Below are 20,432 nucleotides of genomic sequence, written 5' to 3'. Positions count from 1 at the left end.
ATTGACTATGCCAAAATCTTTGACTGTGTGAATCACAACAAACTGTGGAAAATTCTTCATGAGATGGGAATACCAGACCATCTTAACTGCCTCCTGAGAAATCTGTATGCAGGTCAAGAAGCAACAGTTAGAACTGGATGTGGAACAATAGACTTGCTTCCAAATTGGAAAAGGCGTACATCAAGGCTGTGTATGGTCACCCTGCTTATTTAACTTACATGCAGAGTACATCATGAGAAACGCTGGGCTGGAAGAAGCACAAGCTGGAATCAGGCTGGAGTCAAGACTGCCAGGAGAAATATCAATAAACCTCAGACATGCAGATGATACCACCCTTATGGCAGAAAGCAAAGAACTAAAGAGCCTCTTGTTGAAGGTGAAAGAGGAGAGTGAAAAATTTGGCTTAAAATTCAACATTCAAAAAACTAATATCATGGCATCCAGTCCCATCACTTCATGGCATATAGATGGGGAAACAATGGAAACAGTGACAGACTTTATTTTTGGGGGCTCCAAAATCACTCCGGATGGTGACTGCAGCCATAAATTTAAAAGGCGCTTGCTCCTTGGAAGAAAAGCTATGACCAAGCTTGCTGCTAAGACGCTTCAGTCGTGTCCGACTCTGTGTGACCCCATAGACGGCAGCCCACCAGGCTCCGCTGTTCCTGGGATTTTCCAGGCAAGAACACTGGAGTGGGTTGTCATTTCCTTTTCCAATGCATGAAAGTGAAAAATGGAAGTGAAGTCGCTCAGTCGTGTCCGACTCTTAGTGACCCCATGGACTGCAGCCTACCAGGCTCCTCCGTCCATGGGATTTTCCAGGCAAGAGTACTGGAGTGGGGTGCCATTGCCTTCTCCGACCAAGCTATGACAGCATATTAAAAAGCAGAGACATTACTTTGCTGACAAAGGTCCATCTAGTCAAAGCTATGGTTTTTCCAGTAGTTAATGTATGGATGTGAGGGTTGGAGTATAAAGAAAGCTGAGTTTGGGTCATTTATTTTTCTGGAATTGAGCTGTAGAAGTTGCTTAAAAATTTTTGAGATTAGTTGTTTGTCAGTTGTTTCATTTGCTATTATTTTCTCCCATTCTGAAGGCTGTCTTTTCACCTTGCTTATAGTTTCCTTTGTTGTGCAGAAGCTTTTAAGATTAATTAGGTCCCATTTGTTTATTTTTGCTTTTATTTCCAGTATTCTGGGAGATGGGTCATAGAGGATCCTGCTGTGATGTATGTCAGAGAGTGTTTTGCCTATGTTCTCCTCTAGGAGTTTTATAGTTTCTGGTATTCCGTTTAGATCTTTAATCCATTTTATTTTTGTGCATGGTGTTAGAAAGTGGTCTAGTTTCATTCTTTTACAAGTAGTTGACCAGTTTTCCCAGTACCACTTGTTAAAGAGATTGTCTTTAATCAAAGAACCTAATAGACATTTCTCCAAAGAAGACATACAGATGGCTAACAAACAGATGAAAAGATGCTCAACATCACTCATTATCAGAGAAATGCAAATCAAAACCACTATGAGGTACCATTTCATGCCAGTCAGAATGGCTGCCATCCAAAAGTCTACAAGCAATAAATGCTGGAGATGGTGTGGAGAAAAGGGAACCCTCTTACACTGTTGGTGGGAATGCAAACTAGTACAGCCACTATGGAGAACAGTGTGGAGATTCCTTAAAAAACTGGAAATAGAACTGCCTTATGATCCAGCAGTCCCACTGCTGGGCATACATACTGAGGAAACCAGAATTGAAAGAGACACGTGTACCCCAATGTTCATCGCAGCACTGTTTATAATAGCCAGGACATGATGTCCATCAACAGATGAATGGATAAGAAAGCTGTGGTACATATACACAATGGAGTATTACTCAGCCATTAAATAGAATACATTTGAATCAGTTCTAATGAGGTGGATGAAACTGGAGCCTATTTTACAGAGTGAAGTAAGCCAGAAAGAAAAACACCAATACAGTATACTAATGCATATATATGGAATTTAGAAAGATGGTAACAATAACCCTGTGTACGAGACAGCAAAAGAGACACAGATGTATAGAACAGTCTTATGGACTCTGTGGGAGAGGGAGAGGGTGGGATGATTTGGGAGAATGGCGTTGAAATACGTATAATATCATGTATGAAATGAGTTGCCAGTCCAGGTTCAATGCACGATACTGGATGCTTGGGGCTGGTGCACTGGGACGACCCAGAGGGATGGTATGGGGAGGGAGGAGGGTTCAGGATGGAGAACACATGTATACCTGTGGCGGATTCATTTCGATATTTGGCAAAACCAATACAGTATTGTAAAGTTTAAAAATAAAGTAAAATTAAAAAAAAAAAAGAAAGCTGAGCGCTGAAGAATTGATGCTTTTGAACTGTGGTGTTGGAGAAGACTCTTGAGAGTCCCTTGGACTGCAAGGAGATCCAAGCAGTCAATCCTAAAGGAAATCAGTCCTGAATATTCATTGGAAGGACTGATGTTGAAGCTGAAACTCCAATACTTTGGCCACCTGATGTAAGAACTGACTCATTAGAAGACCCTGATGCTGGGCAAGATTGAAGGCAGGAGGAGAAGGGGACGACAGAGGATGAGCTGGTTGGATGGCATCACTGATTCAATGGACATGAGTCTGAGCAAGCTCCAGGAGTTGGTGATGGACAGGGAATCCTGGCGTGCTCCAGTCCATGGGCTCGCAGAGAGTTGGACACAACTGAGTGACTGAACTGACTTTTTCTGACTTTAATAAAATGGAAATCTTTTTTAATATCTGGTGGTAGGTAATACTATTTAAGCTTAAGAACAGGTGATTTGTGCCAAATTGTCAAGCATATTTTTTCTCCTGGTTAAAAAAGAGTTTTTGTAGGGACAAATGAAAAGTACTCTACTCTATGGGAAGAAAGGGTCATAAGTGGTAGGGATTGATAGTGATGAAAGTGATGTCTTCTCTGGCTTCTCTTACTCTTATTTCACAGTATTTGGTACACATTATATACTGAGTGGGTTTGTAGTAAATTATTATTGATTTTACATTCTGTTTATTATCTGTGCCTTGTGCTGAAAAGGATTTAAGGCAGCTAAATGTAAAGCAGGGTTTCTCAGTCTTGGTACTATTACTCTTTTAAGCTGGATAATTCTTTATTGAGAGAGGCTGTCCTGTGAATTGTAGGATGTTTTAGTAGCATCCCTGGGCTTTACTCACTAGACACGAATAATGAAAAACATTTCCAGACATTGCCATATGCACACTGGGGGGCAGAATCTCCCTGGTTAAGAACCACTGATCTGAATCAGTCTAATCTGATAATATGTCAGAGGGAGACCTTTTATAATCTAAAACAGAGCCAACTTTTCCCCACTTAATAGAGGGGACTTACAGAAGCAGAGATAATAGAAATTTACAGCTTATCCTCTGGATTTATTTTTATTTCTAAGTGAGCTGTACACAGAACCTTTCCTTGTCATTACAAAGAATGTTACTAAAGTTCTTTGGACTGTCTCGTGTTTTCCTTTTTTCCTATTTACTGTGTTAGTTGTAATGAAAAGTGAAAAATGGCCAAGATATAGCAAACTAAGCAAGAAGATCCATAAGTGAGATGATAACTCTTGCACAATTGAGCATTGAGAATAGTTACTCAAGAAGGCAGCAACATTGCCAGTTACACAGGACACTGAAATGTCTACCATGGTAGTCATTGATAATATCTAACAAATTGTGATGGAAAAAGCAGTAAATATATTCATTAATAAAACTGGAATGCTCAGAAGTACATGGAAAAGTTAGTGTGAAACAGTGATAGGATGTTAAGCACTAGGTACATCATTAGAAGTGTCCAGTTGGCATTTCAACTAATCCTAAATTTTCATTGAAACAAAAAATAATTAAGATGATATTTTATGATTTATGTGTCCCTCTTTTCTGTTTGTGTAGTTGACCAAATGTTTTGGGAAGTTATGCAGTTGAGAAAAGAGATGTCATTGGCAAAGCTGGGCTATTTCAAAGAGGAACTCTAATGTTCTGCCTGGGACCATCCATGAACCTCCCTGAAGACCTGGAAAATGGCTGAATATTTTTACGGTTACTTGATATTTATTTCCAAGCAGCGGGTCCAAGACTTTTTCCCTCTTTTGCAGATTATACTAAGAAGTACTGTGATTTCTTTTTAAACTGACCTATGCTGTGTTTGCTTATTCTTTAGTTGAACACACTATAAAGAATTACAGGTGTACTAGTGATTGTAATTTATAGTTGCAAAAAATAGCTAAATAAATAAACGTTAAATTGAGTGTGTTTTTGCTTTCTCTTCTAGCTCTGACATGGTGCGTAGGGTCATTTGAATTTGAACTGTAATTTTCAAACTGTGCAGCAGCCTATGAAGGACAAGGAAGAAGGCTAAGTGGACAGGATCACCTTCCTCCCCCCACACCCAGTAGAATGACTATTTTTGTCTGTTTTTATATGTTAGGATTAAAAGAAAAGACTTTACTTAAAGAAAGACTTCTTCTGAAAAGAAAGTTATCTGTTTTAATCATTTGGTTCTAATTTAAAGAATCCCATTGTTGTGGTGATTAATTTAAATATATCAGATAGAAGACAGTCACATTTTATCCTAGAGATGCATTCTTTTGGCATCTTGATGTGATGCATCTGTACTTTATATTCGTTGAGCGCTGAGTAATCACTGAAAGGACATAAAGATAATATGATGTGTCCTCCAGGGAGTTGTAAGGGATGTGGATTGAAAGAGTGATACCTGCAAAGGATCGACTGATCATAGAACCTCTTGATTTATAAATTTCAAATTATAAAACAAATTGCATGGAGAAACTAAGAGTAAATAGTTTCATGATGCATGCACGCATGCTAAGTCACGTTAGTCGTGTCTGACTCCTTGTGACTCCATGGACCATAGTCTACCAGGCTCCTCTGTCCATGGAGTTCTCCAGGCAAGGATACTGGAGTTTCCTTGCCCTCCTCCAGGGGGTGCTCCTGACCCAAGGATCAAACGTGCGTCTCTTACATCTCCTGCATACAGTAAGTACAGAAAAGCAAAAAGAAATAAGAAACTACTTTAGTGTCTCCGTCTAGTGAAAGCCACTCCATATTTTTGAAGAATAGGTTTTCAGATATTTTCTACCTACATATATACATTTCTGAAACAAAAAGTAGACTTTTTTTTTACTTAAATATTCTACAAAGCTTAATCACTGTAAGGTTTTGATTTTAGGATGTTCAGTTCAGTTCAGTCACTCAGTTGTGTCCGACTCTTTGCAACCCCATGAATCGCAGCACGCCAGGCTTCCCTGTCCATCACCAACTCCTGGAGTCCACTCAGACTCATGTCCATCGAGTCAGTGATGCCATCCAGCCATCTCATCCTCTGTCGTCCCCTTCTCCTGCCCCCAATCCCTCCCAGCATCAGAGTCTTTTCCATTGAGTCAACTCTTCGCATGAGGTGGCCAAAGTACTGGAGTTAGCATAGTTTAATTAATTGTGTTTGGAGATTACTGTTCCCAGCTCAAGAATATGAAATTGAAAATGAAATTTGAAACTAGAATTTGATAACTTGAGTTATAACTAGAGTAACTTGATAGTTACTCTAATGTGAGGACATAATAAACATGCTCTCAGACTTTCAAAGCTTCAGAAGATTTTTCCACCCAAAGATGCAAATTAAAAACACTTTTGAAGAAAATACTAAAAAGAGAAACAAATCCAGGAGATGCTTGAGATTTGAGAGGAAACGTGATAGCTTATTGATAACTTAAAAAGAATTAAAAAACAAAGGTAAAGAAAAACATTACATTTCAAGTATATTCATAACAATTTAGAACTGAAATTCTTTACAGTATCAACACAGTTGGAATGGGAGGAGACTAGAGAATATGGGGATATATTAAAATTCTCATCTTATTAGATGAAAGATGGAGATATCAGTTAAAAGTGAAAGGCCAAAAAAAGACCAAGTAGAGAACCAAACAGTATGATATGGAGATAAAAGGTAAGATGAGATAAACTCACTAGTAAAAAGATAATCAAATTGGATTAAAATACATGATACTAAACAAAACATAAGGACATGGAAAAGTTAGAATAAAAGGAGAAAACGTAATCAGGAAAATACTAAAAGAAAGCTAGTGTGATTATACAGCAAAACAGATGTCATTAAAACAAAAGCATTATTATAAATAGAGGTTCTAGATAAAGCTAAAAATTTAGTGCACTGAGAAGACTTAATGAGAAAATAGAAATGATAGAAATTTAAAAATACTAAGAGCTAACTAATAATATCAGAACCTACAATGATGCAGAGAAAGGCTTCAAGGAAAAGTTTATAATGAGTTAGGCGTCCTGTTAAAGAAACTATACAAGAACAGGATTAAAGAGATAAGAGCAGAAATAGAATGCAGTAGAGGGTCATCAAAGCCATTGAGTCTTTGAAAAGATGAACAAAACAGACAAATTTCTAGCAAGTTATCCTGAAGAAAAAATAGAAAATGCCAAATAACCCATATTGGGAATGAAAAGGTATATGTCACTACAGACATTAAAAGTGGAAATATTAAGTAGGTATTGGAAGCTGTTGTTATTTTAGTCGCTGACTCATGTCTGACTCTTCGAAACCCCAAGAACTGTAGCTCACCAGGCTCCTCTGTCCATGGGATTTCCCAGGCAAGAACACTGGAGTGGGTTGCCATTTCCTTCTCCAATACATGAAAGTGAAAAGTGAAAGTGAAGTCACTCAGTCGTGCCTGACTCTTAGTGACCCCATGGACAACAGCCTACCAGGCTCCATCCATGGGATTTTCCAGGCAAGAGTACTGGAGTGGGGTGCCATTGCCTTCTCTGCTCCTGTGTTGCAGACAGGTTCTTTACTACTGAGCCACCGGGGAAGCCTATACTGGATATACAAGTCTAAATTCAGTGGTAAGGTTAGATCTGGAGATAAGTTTGGGTGTAGTTAGCCATGAGAGCTTTGGGGATACTTGGGAGTCAGAGAAATATGGCGCTGAGCCCTGAATTACTTTGACAGGGAGAGGAAAAACCTGGAAGACGACTGACTACAGAGGAGCTAATTGGAATAAAAGGCTAAGGAGAGGGAAGATTAGGGTGCTGATCAATGACTTATATTCATGAGAGTGTTTCTACCCAAAATTTAATTGCCCTGATTACCAATTCTGAAAAAAGATTTTTTTGATAAGTAAGGTCAGAGCTGGGGAGAGAGCTTAGCCCAGTGAAGAGAACTCTGGGTTGGGAGTTGCTCAGAAGACCTACATTCTGGTCCAGGCTCGAGTCCGCAAAAACTGGAAAGTTAGGCAGGTGGCCACTCCTCCCCGGCCTCCTCTGTAAAGCTGGATCAGGTGTTCTCCATGGTTTCTCCCAGCTCTAACAGCCCACAGCCTTTAACTAAACATCTACACTGAAAGAATAAAGATTTTGTTCAGTCCTGAAAGGAACTTGCAACCACCTACTTACCCATTTCCACCAGCACCACCTTGTGACTCCTGTGTGTTTTTGTTTCATGCACCCAGAGTCTAAAATGGGTCTGATCTTGTTCAGCTTTTATTTTCAAAGATTTTCTTCATTGGATTTTTCCCTACATAGATTCCACCCCCCCCCATATGATACAACGTTTAAAACAAAGAGAGCTGATTCATTTTTCTGTACAGTAGAAACTAACACAACATTGTAAAGCAACTATACTCCAATAAAAATTAATTTAAAAAACAAGAATCCAAAGCAGTATGAATTTGTTTGTGCTAGAAAATGATTTTTTATTTTCCTCATGGGATGCCATACATCTTAATAGCTGGTTTTCTTGTCTTTGTTGTGTGGACAAAGACCCAGTGTAGTGTCTATAATTGTGTGTAGAACTTCTAGAAAGAGAATTGCTCCACACGTTTGTTCATTCACACATCTCTGAGAGTCTTGTATGTATCAGAAGCTGCTGTAGGTGTTGCAGGTACAGCAATGAGCAAGACAGACAAGGTCTCATTTCTCATGGAGCTCTCAGTAGTGAGAAATGGACAAAAAGACAAATGTTCAAAGATTGGACACGTCCTCTATAATTAAAATGGCATAATGGCTAGAGGGAATGGATGACCACTTCATATTGGGTGGTGTGGAAAGGCCACATTTAGGACTTGGCATTTTTAGGCCAGGCTCTGAGGAGATCCAGTCTTGAGACGGGAAGAGAATAGGGAGAGTATTTTAAAGCTGGTGTTAACCCCTGAGGAAGAAATGAAAAAACAGCAAGGAGAGCTAGTGTAAGAGAAAAGTGGAGAAGTGGGCACTCAGACCATGCAGATCTTTGTAAGTCGTGGTTGGAAAGTCAGAGTTTTCTGTGACAGCTGGTCAGGCTCTAGCTGGCCCTTTTTCAACTCAGCTTTTAAATACTGGAATCCTCAGATTTTTGTGCTGGGTCCCTTTCTCCTTATCTGAGTGTTCTTTAGATCATCTCATTTAGGCTCATGGTTTTAAAAACTTTATATAACCATTGCTCATAACTGCATCTCCAGCTCTGGCATTATCCCTTTCCTTGCTCCAGACTCTTGTATCCATTTGCCTACTCAGCCACTCCACTTGGATTTCAAATGGGCGTCTCAAATCTAACATGGCTGAACACTCCCAGCTGCTTAAGCAACAATCTAGGTCTTCTTGATTTCTCCTTTTCTGTCACCACTACCTCAATCCAATCCATTAGCAAGTCCCATCAAGTCTCAGAAACATATCTTGGCACCATCCATTCTTCAATGTTCACTTTTCCACTCTGTCCAAGCCATCATCATCTTTAACCTGAATTTCTGCAATAATCTCTTGGTATCCTGGCTTCCACTCCTGGCCCTCTATAATTCCTGACAGCAGCTTACATGATCACTTTAAAAACAAAAATCAAAATGTCCTTTCATGGCTTCTTAGAAAAATAAAACCAAACTCAATAGGAAATCATCAAGTTTCCACAGTGGTTATTGTTAACAGAGAAAAAACAATAAAAATCAGGTTGGAAAACAATTCACGAATCTTTTTAAAATGAAAAAAAAAAAAATAGAGAAGAGGACCAAGCTTGTCAAAGAATAAAAACACTTGCCAAAGGCATCGGTCCCAGAAGTACAAGCCCACAAACACTCTGACTTCAAGAGGAGGACTGGTATGAATACAAGAACTCTGGAGCTATGGGCCTCAGGGACAGCCTTTTAAAAAGTACTTATTTGGGGTTTCTCTGGTGGCTCAGTAATAAAGGACCCACCTGCCAGTGCAGGAGATGTGAGAGACGAGGGTTCGATCCGTAAGTCAGGAAGATCCCCTGGAGAAGGAATGGCAACCCATTCCAGATCCTTGCCTGGGAAATCCCATGGACAGAGGAACCTGATGGGCTTCAGTCCATGAGGCCTCAAAGAGTCAGCTGAGCACAGCACAACAACACGTGCTGCCACTCAAGAAAGTGGACTTAGGGTTCCCTCCTTAGGCTCCCTCCTTCCCCATCTCATCCCTCTAGGTTGTCACAGAGCACCAGGGTGAGCTTCCCGTGTTACACAGCACCTTCCCACCAGCTAGCTGTTTTACATATGGTAATGCATATATTTCAATACTCTCTCTCAATTAGTCCCACCTCCGCTGTGTACATGTCTGTTCTCTATGTCTGTCTCTATTTCTGCCCCTGCAAAGAGGTTCATCAGTACCATTTTTCTAGATTCCATGTATACGTTAATATACGATATTTGTTTTTCTCTTTCTGACTTACTTCGCTCTGTATAACAGGCTCTGGGTTCATCCACCAAGGACAGTCTTAAGAGAGACAGTTTCCCATCACTACATGCCCAGATTTAACCACAGCAGCTCAGGTCTGATCATTTATCTACTAGTGTTCTTACAAAATGTTAATACCAAACAAATCCAAGGGACAGCTCCATTAGATTGGTACTCGAGATAATCCATCAAATGTGTGCAAGATGGGATGCCTAGTAGAATTGGAAAATCTTAGACCATTGGAAAAGTAAAGCTCAGAATTGAGGCAAAATATAGGTAATATTTATTATTCACTGTGAGGGAGAAACTTCCACTTGAATTCCAGTTGCCAGCAGTTGTATTGTGGTCAGCTGTCTGCTCATTAATCAATACAGATATATTTTCTAGCCCTTCCAGCATCTTTCTTCTTAATTCTTTTGAGGCTTTCCTCAAACCCTGTTGATTATAATTTAGCCTCCAACCCAGACGTTGCCACCTGAGGCTGCATTGTGCTTTCACACATGTGCTGTTTGTCTTTGACAGTGTTTTGGTTTATTGTTTTGTTTCTAAACAGATTATTTGCAACATTTACAAATGTGATTTACAACTGCGTTTCCAGCTCCTCTTTTCAAGTTGACTGTTTCAAGAACCCTAAGAGCACATTCTTGAGTGGCAGCACATGAAGGAGGTTGAGTGACTCCACCTGCTGGCAGCTCCACCCTGAGGGTGTGTCTTCTCTGGTTTGCTCTCTGCCCCACCACCCATAACTGTCTTCTGGACACCACGGCTAAGGGTCAGTTGTCGGTTATCAATATGCTTGCATGGTTGTTTTTGCTTATTTTGACCCATTTTACTCACTTATCTGCCTGGTCCTATAATTGAGCTTGGGACTCCAAGTCTAACCTTTGTCTCTCAGCTTGTTAAATGAAACCTGATTTGTTTCCTATCACTCATTACTCTTTGCTGACTATGTCAAGTCTCTGGGTGAACTGTTGCATAGAATCCTGAATCATCATTTGGTAGAGGATGCAGTGTGCTGACTTAATTTCCAATGGCGTTCAGAAAACCTGGCTGGGAGCTTGCTTTGGAGTCTAGATTTAGCCATAGGCTACATGTTTTAGGTGGTTCCCTGGTGGCTGAGATGGTAAAGAATCCACCTGCAATGTGGGAGACCTGGGTTCATTCCCAGGGTTGGGAAGATCCCCTGGAGGAGGGCATGCAACCCCCTCCAGTATACTTGCCTGGAGAATCCCCACGGACAGAGGAGCCTGGCCTATTACAGTCCATGGAGTTGCAAAGAGTCAGACACGACTGAGTGAACTAATTACAGCACACAGCACAGTGGTAAAGAACCCGCCCGCCAATGCAGGAGATGTAAGAAACAAGGGCTTGTTCCCTGGGTTGGGAAGATCCTCTGGAGAAGGGAATGGCAACCCACTCCAGTACTCTTGCCTGGAGAATTCCACGGACCGAGGAGCCTGGCAGGCTATAGTCCATGGGATTACAACTTAGCATGCACGCACACGTTTTAGACATTTTAATTCTTACTGCACCTAAAGGTAAAGAAATCCTTTTGAGAAATCACATCTGATTTCTCCCTTACTCCCCACATCCAATCAACAGCCATCTCTTCTTGGTTCTCTAGCATCTTGAGGCTTTGTTACTGCCTATCTGGATTCTGCAGTAGCATCTCAGCTGCTATAAATTTAGTTACTGCCCCAATCAGCACACTCTAACACAGCTTCTTTCTAAATTAGATTTAACTATATCATGTACCACACACTATCCAAATATAAAACATCAATAGATATACTTAGAATGAATATGCATAGAATCAAATTCAGATTTAGCCAAACATTCAAAATCTACCCAAACCCTTCTTCAGCCTACTTTCCATTTTTTTTCTTTTCTCACTCTACCACGCATCCACTGTGACTCCAGCCTCAGTTCATGGGCTTTCTCCCCTCCAAGTCACTGCTCAAGTGTTTAAAGACATATCCATTGTTTAAGTCTCTTCAAATCCTAGCTCTTTATGACACTTTTACAAGTCCCTTCAGATGAAATTAATCTGTCCTGCCTCTGTTCTCTTGGGATGTTTTCCCCTGCTCTTATCAGACTCTGCCTTGAATTACAGTTCCTTGTATTTTTCTCATGCCCTGCATTTGAGCCTAGGGAGGCAGGGACCATAATTTACGCATCTTTTTATTTTTTGCCCCTAACAGAGAGTTTAGCACAAGTTTTCTATTTGTTTCAAATAGAAAATCTATTTCTTGAAGAAGTTGATGACTTGTCCTTAAAGATATGTCCTTAAGATATCCTTAAAGATACAAGATTCTAGGCCTCACTTTCTTTCTCCAGGATAAAATTAATTCTTTTCTTTTAACAGTTTATATGTGTGAAGTTTGAAAATACTTATTAAGAATCATACTCATCACCCATACCAATTCTTACAAAAATGAAATAATATGACAAATTCAAAATGTGGGACATTCTATCAGACAATACACCAGGACTGTTAAACAAGTGTCAGTCTTATAAAAACCAACCAATAAAAATGACAAAGAGAGTGTTCTATATTTTAAGAAATGCATAACCAAAGGTAATGTATAACCTTCCTTGGATTCTCGATAAGACAAAAAATCATAAAAGATAGTTTTGGCACAATCATGGGAATTATATACAAAGCATTAGTATTAAAATAATATGGCACTTCTTGGGTACAATAATAATAGTAACAATAATATCATGATTTATGTGGGAAAATATCCTTATTTGTTAGGAGACATATACAGAGTTATTTCTGAATGAAATAATGATGTCAGCAACTTATTTTCAAATGGCTCAGCCAGAAAAAGGATATGTGTGTATATGTATATATATGTATGTGTGTGTGTGTATATATATATACACACAAGAGAGATATATAGCAAGATATATATATATATATATAGAGAGAGAGAGAGAGAGAGAGAGAAAGAGAGAGAGAGAGAGCAAGAGAGAGAGAGAAAACAAAAGTGGGAAAAATGTTGTTGTTGTTTGGCTGCTCAGTCATGTCTGACTCTTTGCGACCCCATGGACTGCAGCACGCCAGCTTCCCTGTCCTTCACTATTTCCTTGAGTTTGCTCAAACTCATGTCCATTGAAACGGTGATAACATCCAATCAGTTCATCCTCTGTCATCCCCTTCTCCTCCTGCCTTCAATCTTTCCCAGCATCAGGGTCTTTTCCAATGAGTTGGCTCTTTGCATCAGGTGGCCGAAGTATTGGAGCTTCAGCTTTAGCATCACTCCTTCCAATGTGTCTTCAGGACAGATTTCCTTTCGGATTGACTGGTTTGAACTCCATGCTGTTCAAAGGACTCTCAAGAGTCTTCTCCAACACCACAGTTCAAAAGCATAAATTCTTTGGTGCTCAGCTTTCTTTGTGGTCCAACTCTCACATTGATACATGACTACTGGAAAAATCATAGCTTTCACTAGACAAACCTTTGTTGGCAAAGTGATGTCTCTATTTTTTAATATGTGTCTAAGTTTGTCATAGCTTTTCTTCCAAGGAGCAAACATCTTTTAATTTCATGGCTGCAATCACAATCTGCAGTGATTTTGGAGCCCAAGAAAATAAAGTCTGTCACTGTTTCCATTGTTTTCCCATCTATTTGCCATGAAGTGATGGGACTGGATGCCATGATCTTTGTTTTTTGAATGTTCAGTTTTAAGCCAGCTTTTTCAGTCTCCTCTTTCACCTTCATCAAGAGGCTCTTTAGTTCCTCTTTGCTTTTTGCCATAAGGGAGATGTCATCTGCATAACTGAGGTTATTGATATTTCTCCCTGCAGTCTTGATTCCAGCTTATACTTCATCCAGCCTGGCATTTCACATGATGTATCCTGCATATAAGTTAAATAACCAGGATGACAATATACAGCCTTCAGTTCAGTCGCTTAGTCATGTCTGACTCTTTGCGACCCCACGGATTGCAGCATGTGAGGCCTCCCTGTCCATCATCAACTCCTGGCATTTACTCAAACACATGTCCATTGAGTTGGTGATGCCATCCAACCATCTCATCCTCTGGCATCTCCTTCTCCTACCGCCTTCAATCTTTCCCAACTTCAGGGTCTTTTCTAAAGAGTCAGTTCTTTGCATCAGGTGGCCAAAATATTGGAGTTTCAGCTTCAATATCAGTCATTCCTGTGAATATTTGAGATTGATCTCCTTTAGGATGAACTGGTTGCATCTCCTTGCAGGCTAAGGGACTCTCAAGAGTCTTCTCCAACACTACAGTTCAAGAGTGTCAATTCTTCGGCACTCAGCTTTCTTTATAGTCCAACTCTCACATCCATACATGACTACTGGAAAAACCATAGCTTTGACTGAACGGACCTTTGTTGGCAAAGTAATGTCTGTGCTTTTATTTTGCTGTCTAGGTTGGTCATAACTTTTCTTCCAAGGAGTAAACGTCTTTTAACTTCATAACTGCAGTCTCCATCTGCAGTGATTTTGGAGCCCCCCAAAATACAGTCTGTCACTGTTTCCACTATTTCCCAGTCTATTTGCCATGAAGTTATGGGATACAATGCCATGATCTTAGTTTTCTGAATGTTGAACTTTAAGCCAACTTTTTCATTCTCCTCTTTCACTTTCATCAAGAGGCTCTTTGTTCTTCGCTTTCTGCCATAAGTGTGGTGTCATCTGCATATCTGTGGTTATTGATATTTCTCCTGGAAATCTTGATTCCAGCTTGTGCTTCATCCAGCCTAGCATTTTGCATGCTGTACTCTGCATATAAATTAAATAAGCAGGGTGACAATATATAGCCTTGACGTATTCCTTTCCCTGTTTGGAAGCAGTCTATGGTCCAAAGTCCAGTTCTAACTGTTGCTTCCTGACCTGCAATAAATTTCTCAATAGGCAGGTCAGGTGGTCTGGTTTTCCTATCTCTTTCAGGGTTTTCCTATCTCTTTCAGAATTTTCCACGGTTTGTGGTGATCCACACAGTCAGAGGCTTTGGCATAGTCAATAAAGCAGAAATAGATGGTTTTCTGGAACTCTCTTGCTTTTTTGATAATCCAGTGGATATTGGCAATTTGATCTCTGGTTCCTCTGCCTTTTCTAAAACCAGCTTGAACATCTGGAAATTCACGGTTCATGTATTGCTGAAGCCTGGCTTGAAGAATTTTGAGCATTACTTTACTAGTGTGTGAGAAGAGTGCAACTGTGCAGTAGTTTGAGCATTCTTTGGCATTGCCTTTCTTGGGGATTGGAATGAAAACTGACCTTTTCCAGTCCTGTGGCCACTGCTGAGTTTTCCAAATTTGCTGGCATATTGAGTGCAACACTTTCACAGCATCATCTTTCAGGATTTGAAATAGCTCAACTGGAATTCCATCACCTCCACTGGTTTTGTTTGTAGTGATGTTTCCAAAGGCCCGCTTGACTTCACATTCCAGGATGTCTGGCTCTAAGTTAGTGATCATACCATCGTGATTATCTGGGTCATGAAGATCTTTTTTGTATAGTTCTTCTGTGTATTCTTGCTACCTCTTCTTAATATCTTCTGCTTCTGTTAAATTCATACTATTTCTGTCCTTTATTGTGCCCATCTTTGCATGAAATGTTCCCTTGGTATCTCTCATTTTCTTGAAGAGATCTCTAATCTTTCCCATTCTGTTGTTTTCCTCTATTTCTTTGCACTGATCACTGAGGATGGCTTTCTTATTTCTCCTTGTTATTCTCTGGAACTTTGCATTCAAATGGGTATATCTTTCCTTTTCTCCTTTGGTTTTCACTTCTCTTCTTTTCGCAGCTATTTGTAAGGCCTCCTCAGACAGCCATTTTGCTTTTTTGCATTTTTGGGGGATGGTCTTGATCCCTGTCTCCTGTGCAATGTCATGAATCTCCGTCCATAGTTCATCAGGCACTCTGTCTATCAGATCTAGTCTCTTAAATCTATTTCTCATTTCCACTGTATAATCATAAGGGATTTGATTTAGGTCATACCTGAATGGTCTAGTGGTTTTCCCTACTTTCTTCAATTTATGTCTGAATTTGGCAATAAGGAGTTCATGATCCAAGCCATAGTCAGCTCACAGTGTTATTTTTGCTGACTGTATAGAGCTTCTCCATCGTTGGCTGCAAAGAATGTAATCAATCTGATTTTGCTATTTACCATCTGGTGATGTCCATGTGTAGAGTCTTCTTTTGTGTTGCTGGAAGAGGGTGTTTGCTATGACCAGTGGGTTCTCTTGGCAAAACTCTATGTGCCTTTGCCCTGCTTCATTCTGTACTCCAAGGCCAAATTTGCCTGTTACTCCAGGTGTTTCTTGACTTCTTACTTTTGCATTCCAGTCCCCTATAATGAAAAGGACATCTTTTTGGGGTGTTAGTTCTAGAAGGTCTTGCAGGTCTTCATAAAAATTTTCAGCTTCAGCTTCTTCAGAATTACTGGTCGAGGCATAAACTTGGATTACCATGATACTGAATGGTTTGCTTTGAAAATGAACAGAGATCATTCTGTCATTTTTGAGATTGCATCCAAGTACTGCATTTCGGACTCTTTGGTTGACTATGATGGCTAGTCCATTTCTTCTAAGGGATTCTTGCCCACAGTAGTAGATATAATGGTCATCTGAGTTAACTTCACCCATTCCAGTCCATTTTAGTTTGCTGATTCCTAGAATGTTGACGTTCACTCTTGCCATCTCCTGTTTGACCACTTCCAATTTGCCTTGATTCATGGACCTGACATTCCAGGTTCCTATGCAATATTGCTCTTTACAGCATCAGCCCTTGCTTCTATCACCAGTCACATCCACAACTGAGTATTGGTTTTGCTTTGGCTCCATCCCTTCATTCTTTCTGGAGTTATTTCTCCACTGATCTCCAGTAGCATATTGGGCACCTACCGACCTGGGGAGTTCCTCTTTCAGTATCCTATCATTTTGCCTTTTCATACAGTTCATGGGGTTCTCTAAGGCAAGAATACTGAAGTGGTTTGCCCTTCCCTTCTCCAGTGGACCACATTTTGTCAGAACTCTCCACCATGACCTATTCATCTTGGGTGGCCCTACATGGCATGGCTCTTAGTTTCATTGAGTTAGACAAGGCTGTGGTCCATGTGATCAGATTGGTTAGTTTTCTATATACAGCCTTAAGGTACTCCTTTTCCAATTTGGAACCAGTCCATTTTTCAATGTCTGGTTCTAACTGTTGCTTCTTGACCTGCATACAGATTTCTCAGGAGGCAGGTAAGGTGGTCTGGTATTCCCATCTCTTTAAGAATTTTCCAGTTTGTTGTGATCCACACAGTCAAAGGCTTTGGCATAGTCAATAAAGCAGAAATAGATGCTTTTCTGAATTCCCTTGATTTTTTTTCTATGATCCAACAGATGTTGGCAGTTTGATCTCTGGTTCCTCTGCCTTTTCTAAATCCAGCTTGTATATCTGGAAGTTCTTGGTTCACATACTGTTGAAGTCTGCTTGAAGGATTTTGAGCATTATCTTGCTAGCATGTGAAATGAGTGCAAATTGTGCAGTAGTTTGAACATTCTTTGCCATTGCCCTTCTTTGGGATTAGAATGAAAACTGACCTTTTCCAGTCCTGTGGCCATTGGTGTGTTTTTCAAATTTTTTGGCATATTGAGTACAACACTTTAACAGAATCATCTTTTAGATTTGAAATAGTAATGCTTCCTAAGGCTCACTTGATTTCACACTTTAGGATGTCTGGCTCTAGGTGAGTGATCACACCATTGTGGTTTCCAGGTCATTAAGAGTTTTTTCTTCTGTAGTTCTGTGTATTCTTATCACTTCTTATTAATATCTTCTGCTTCTGTTAGGTGTATTATTTCTGTCCTTTTACCCATCTTTGCATGAAATGTTCCCTTGGTATCTCTAATTTTCTTGAATCGATCTCTAGTCTTTCCCATTCTATTGTTTTCCTCTGTTTCTTTGCATTGTTCACTTAAGAAGTCTTTCTTAAGTGAACAATAAGGGAAAATATTAGTAATTACTAAATCTAGCTGAAGAATATAGGGTACTTCATTGTACTATTCTTTCAGTTTTTCTATAGGTTAAAAACTTTCACGTGTACCCCAACGTTCATCGCAGCACTGTTTATAATAGCCAGGACATGGAAGCAACCTAGATGCCCATCAGCAGATGAATGGATAAGAAAGCTATGGTACATATACACAATGGAGTATTACTCAGCCATTAAAAAGAATACATTTGAATCAGTTCTAATGAGATGGATGAAACTGGAACCTATTATACAGAGTGAAGTAAGCCAGAAAGAAAAACACCAATACAGTATACTAATGCATATATATGGAATTTAGAAAGATGGTAACAATAACCCTGTATACAAGACAGCAAAAGAGACACCGATGTATAGATCAGTCTTATGGACTCTGTGGGAGAGGGAGAGGGTGGGGAGATTTGGGAGAACAGCATTGAAACATGTATAATATCATGTATGAAACGAGTCGCCAGTTCAGGTTTGATGCACGATACTGGATGCTTGGGGCTGGTGCACTGGGACGACCCAGAGGGAGGGTAGGGGAGGGAGGTGGGAGGAGGGTTCACGATGGGGAACGTGGGTATACCTGTGGTGGATTCATTTTGATATTTGGCAAAACTAATACAATATTGTAAAGTTTAAAAAAAAATTAAAAAAAATAAAAACTTTCAAAATAAACTTAGGGAAAAAGGAAGAAGCCGAAAGACCTGATTTAATTTCCTAACTATATTCTTTTTTTATATAATAATAAGTTAATAGCTAAGAAATGAAAACAAAACAGTTATTTGGGTATAACTTTATATTTAGGAATAAAACCAGCTAACAGTCAGTCATGTACTTAGCTGTAAGAATTACAAAATCAGAAATAAAGTTCTATTGCTCATTAGAGGGACTTCTCATATTTTATGGCTTATACTTTCTAAGGACATACACTGGAGGAAATGGACTAGGTGTGTATTAAGGAGTTTAATTTTGCACTATGGGTAGATATGGAAATATTTAACAAACCCTAACTTTTCTTTTTCACAAGTCTTCATGTCTATGAAAGTGATTATATTGATTTGTCCCCTTTCTCTAGGTAAAAAGAAAAAATCAACTGTATCTTTGCTTAGTTGTAGCTAAATTGCTCTGGTTGATAGAAGCAGAGATATAAATATATTGGTGTAAAAGGACACATAGGAGATAAGACTATGTATTTATTGCCCATTTATGTAATTACATGTGTCACTGAGGACAAAGGTCTTTAAAACAAAGACAAAAGGCAGAGTAGAAGCAGTTCCCGACAGTAAGATAGATGGACTTGCTACCACTTCCCTCTTCATGAATTTTCCTTCTGCGTGCTTGCATATCCTTCTGGCTTTATAATCACATTTGAAAACTTGACCATCTTTTTGGGCACAGTTCAATGGCTGAAGAGATGCTTCACTCCAATAAAAAGAAAATGAAAAAATTTCAAGAGCATTCATAGGCTTCAAGCCAAGAGGAGAGCACTTCATTCCTGAGATCTGGTAGTTGTTCCACGAGGAAGTAACAACCAAGACCACAGTACCATGGATGTGGTAGGCGAAAACGAGGCCCTGCAACAGTTCTTTGAAGGTAAGAGGCCTGTTTTCAACACCTGAGAGATGACATTGCTTACAATCACTGTTTCACCTTTTTGGAATTCACTTAATCTTGGCTTTCAAAGAAATGTAATTGTACTAACGGTTCTAAAGTCAGAAGTTCAGGTTTGTTTGTTGTGTTTGTAGCAAAAAATCAGTGGTGTAGATAGTGATTTTTGAAAATTCAGGATTTCCATCTTATAGCTTGGTTATTAAAAGAATCAAGATGTCAGCATTCCTATGTTACTAGAATGTGTCCCTGTCCTATGCTAGATTTTTTTCCAATCCCTATGTTTCATAAAGCTAGAAAGATACTTACTACTTACTTCTAAATAAGATACTACTTTTCTTCTAAAATTATTGAATATAGCACAACAAAAAATGTAAAAGTTTACTAAGACAATTTTTCCCTTGGTATAATTAAATACAAAACAGCCTAACAGCAAAGAAGCACCTCTTTCCCCATTCCCATCTGTGTTTTTCACAACACTTAAAAAATATGTAACTATTGAATGATGGCTTGTTTTTGAGGGTAAGTATCTTTCTCCCCAAGGGGAGGCTTACTATACGACATGGTTTCACAGATTTTCTGTTTTCTAAAAACCTGAAATGGCGGTAGCACTTCTCATATTTAGTTGGGTTGATATTCTCATGATGGGTCCACTGAAAATGTCAGCAAGGCCTTGCCTTCTTGTGGCATGTTTTAGGGAGCCACTGGCAGGCTGCACACTAGTGCAGCTAGAGTTCCTTTTCAGTTAGCCATGCTCAGACTTCCATGGAACAGGAAATGTGGCCAGAGCGTTTGCACATTTCCAGGTATTTCCCAGGAGAGAGTATGAGAATAATTGAGGGCAGACCTGCTCGCTCACAGAATCCCAAGGGCAGTTAGCAGCATATTGAGAAAGTGCTTTTGTCATTTCTTGTGATTAGTAAAGTGCCTGACAAATACTAGACGTTTAAAGGTTGAATGACCATATTGTGTCAAACACTAAAGAGTGTTTCTACCAAAGAAACAGTGAGATTCTAGGTCACTATCAGAAGGCACAGTTCAGTAGGTCCAATGGCTTGAATTTTGCCAGATTGG

General features: G+C 39.5%; 2 protein-coding genes across 8 annotated transcripts in view; both read left to right on the top strand.

Moving 5' to 3' along the window:
* Positions 1-4,288, top strand: part of RAB3IP (RAB3A interacting protein) — a 56,601-nt gene extending 52,313 nt beyond the window's left edge. For all 6 annotated transcript variants that reach the window (XM_005206456.5, NM_001046347.2, XM_024991889.2 and 3 more), the window contains 1 exon segment: positions 3,934-4,288. In XM_005206456.5, the coding sequence (XP_005206513.1) occupies positions 3,934-4,016 (83 nt within the window). In that variant the 3' untranslated portion in view covers positions 4,017-4,288.
* An 84-nt stretch (positions 4,289-4,372) lies between these two features.
* MYRFL (myelin regulatory factor like) overlaps positions 4,373-20,432 on the top strand; it is a 140,228-nt gene continuing 124,168 nt past the window's right edge. Inside the window, exon 1 of one of the 2 annotated variants that reach the window (XM_024992288.2) lies at positions 4,373-19,343. In XM_024992288.2, the coding sequence (XP_024848056.1) occupies positions 19,298-19,343 (46 nt within the window). In that variant the 5' untranslated portion in view covers positions 4,373-19,297. 2 annotated transcript variants of the gene reach the window in all.

The sequence above is a fragment of the Bos taurus genome, chromosome 5 (genome assembly GCF_002263795.3).
Source record: "Bos taurus isolate L1 Dominette 01449 registration number 42190680 breed Hereford chromosome 5, ARS-UCD2.0, whole genome shotgun sequence".
Classification (NCBI taxonomy): domain Eukaryota; kingdom Metazoa; phylum Chordata; class Mammalia; order Artiodactyla; family Bovidae; genus Bos; species Bos taurus.
Note: the sequence above shows the minus strand (reverse complement) of the source record. Positions and strands in the feature narration are given on the sequence as shown.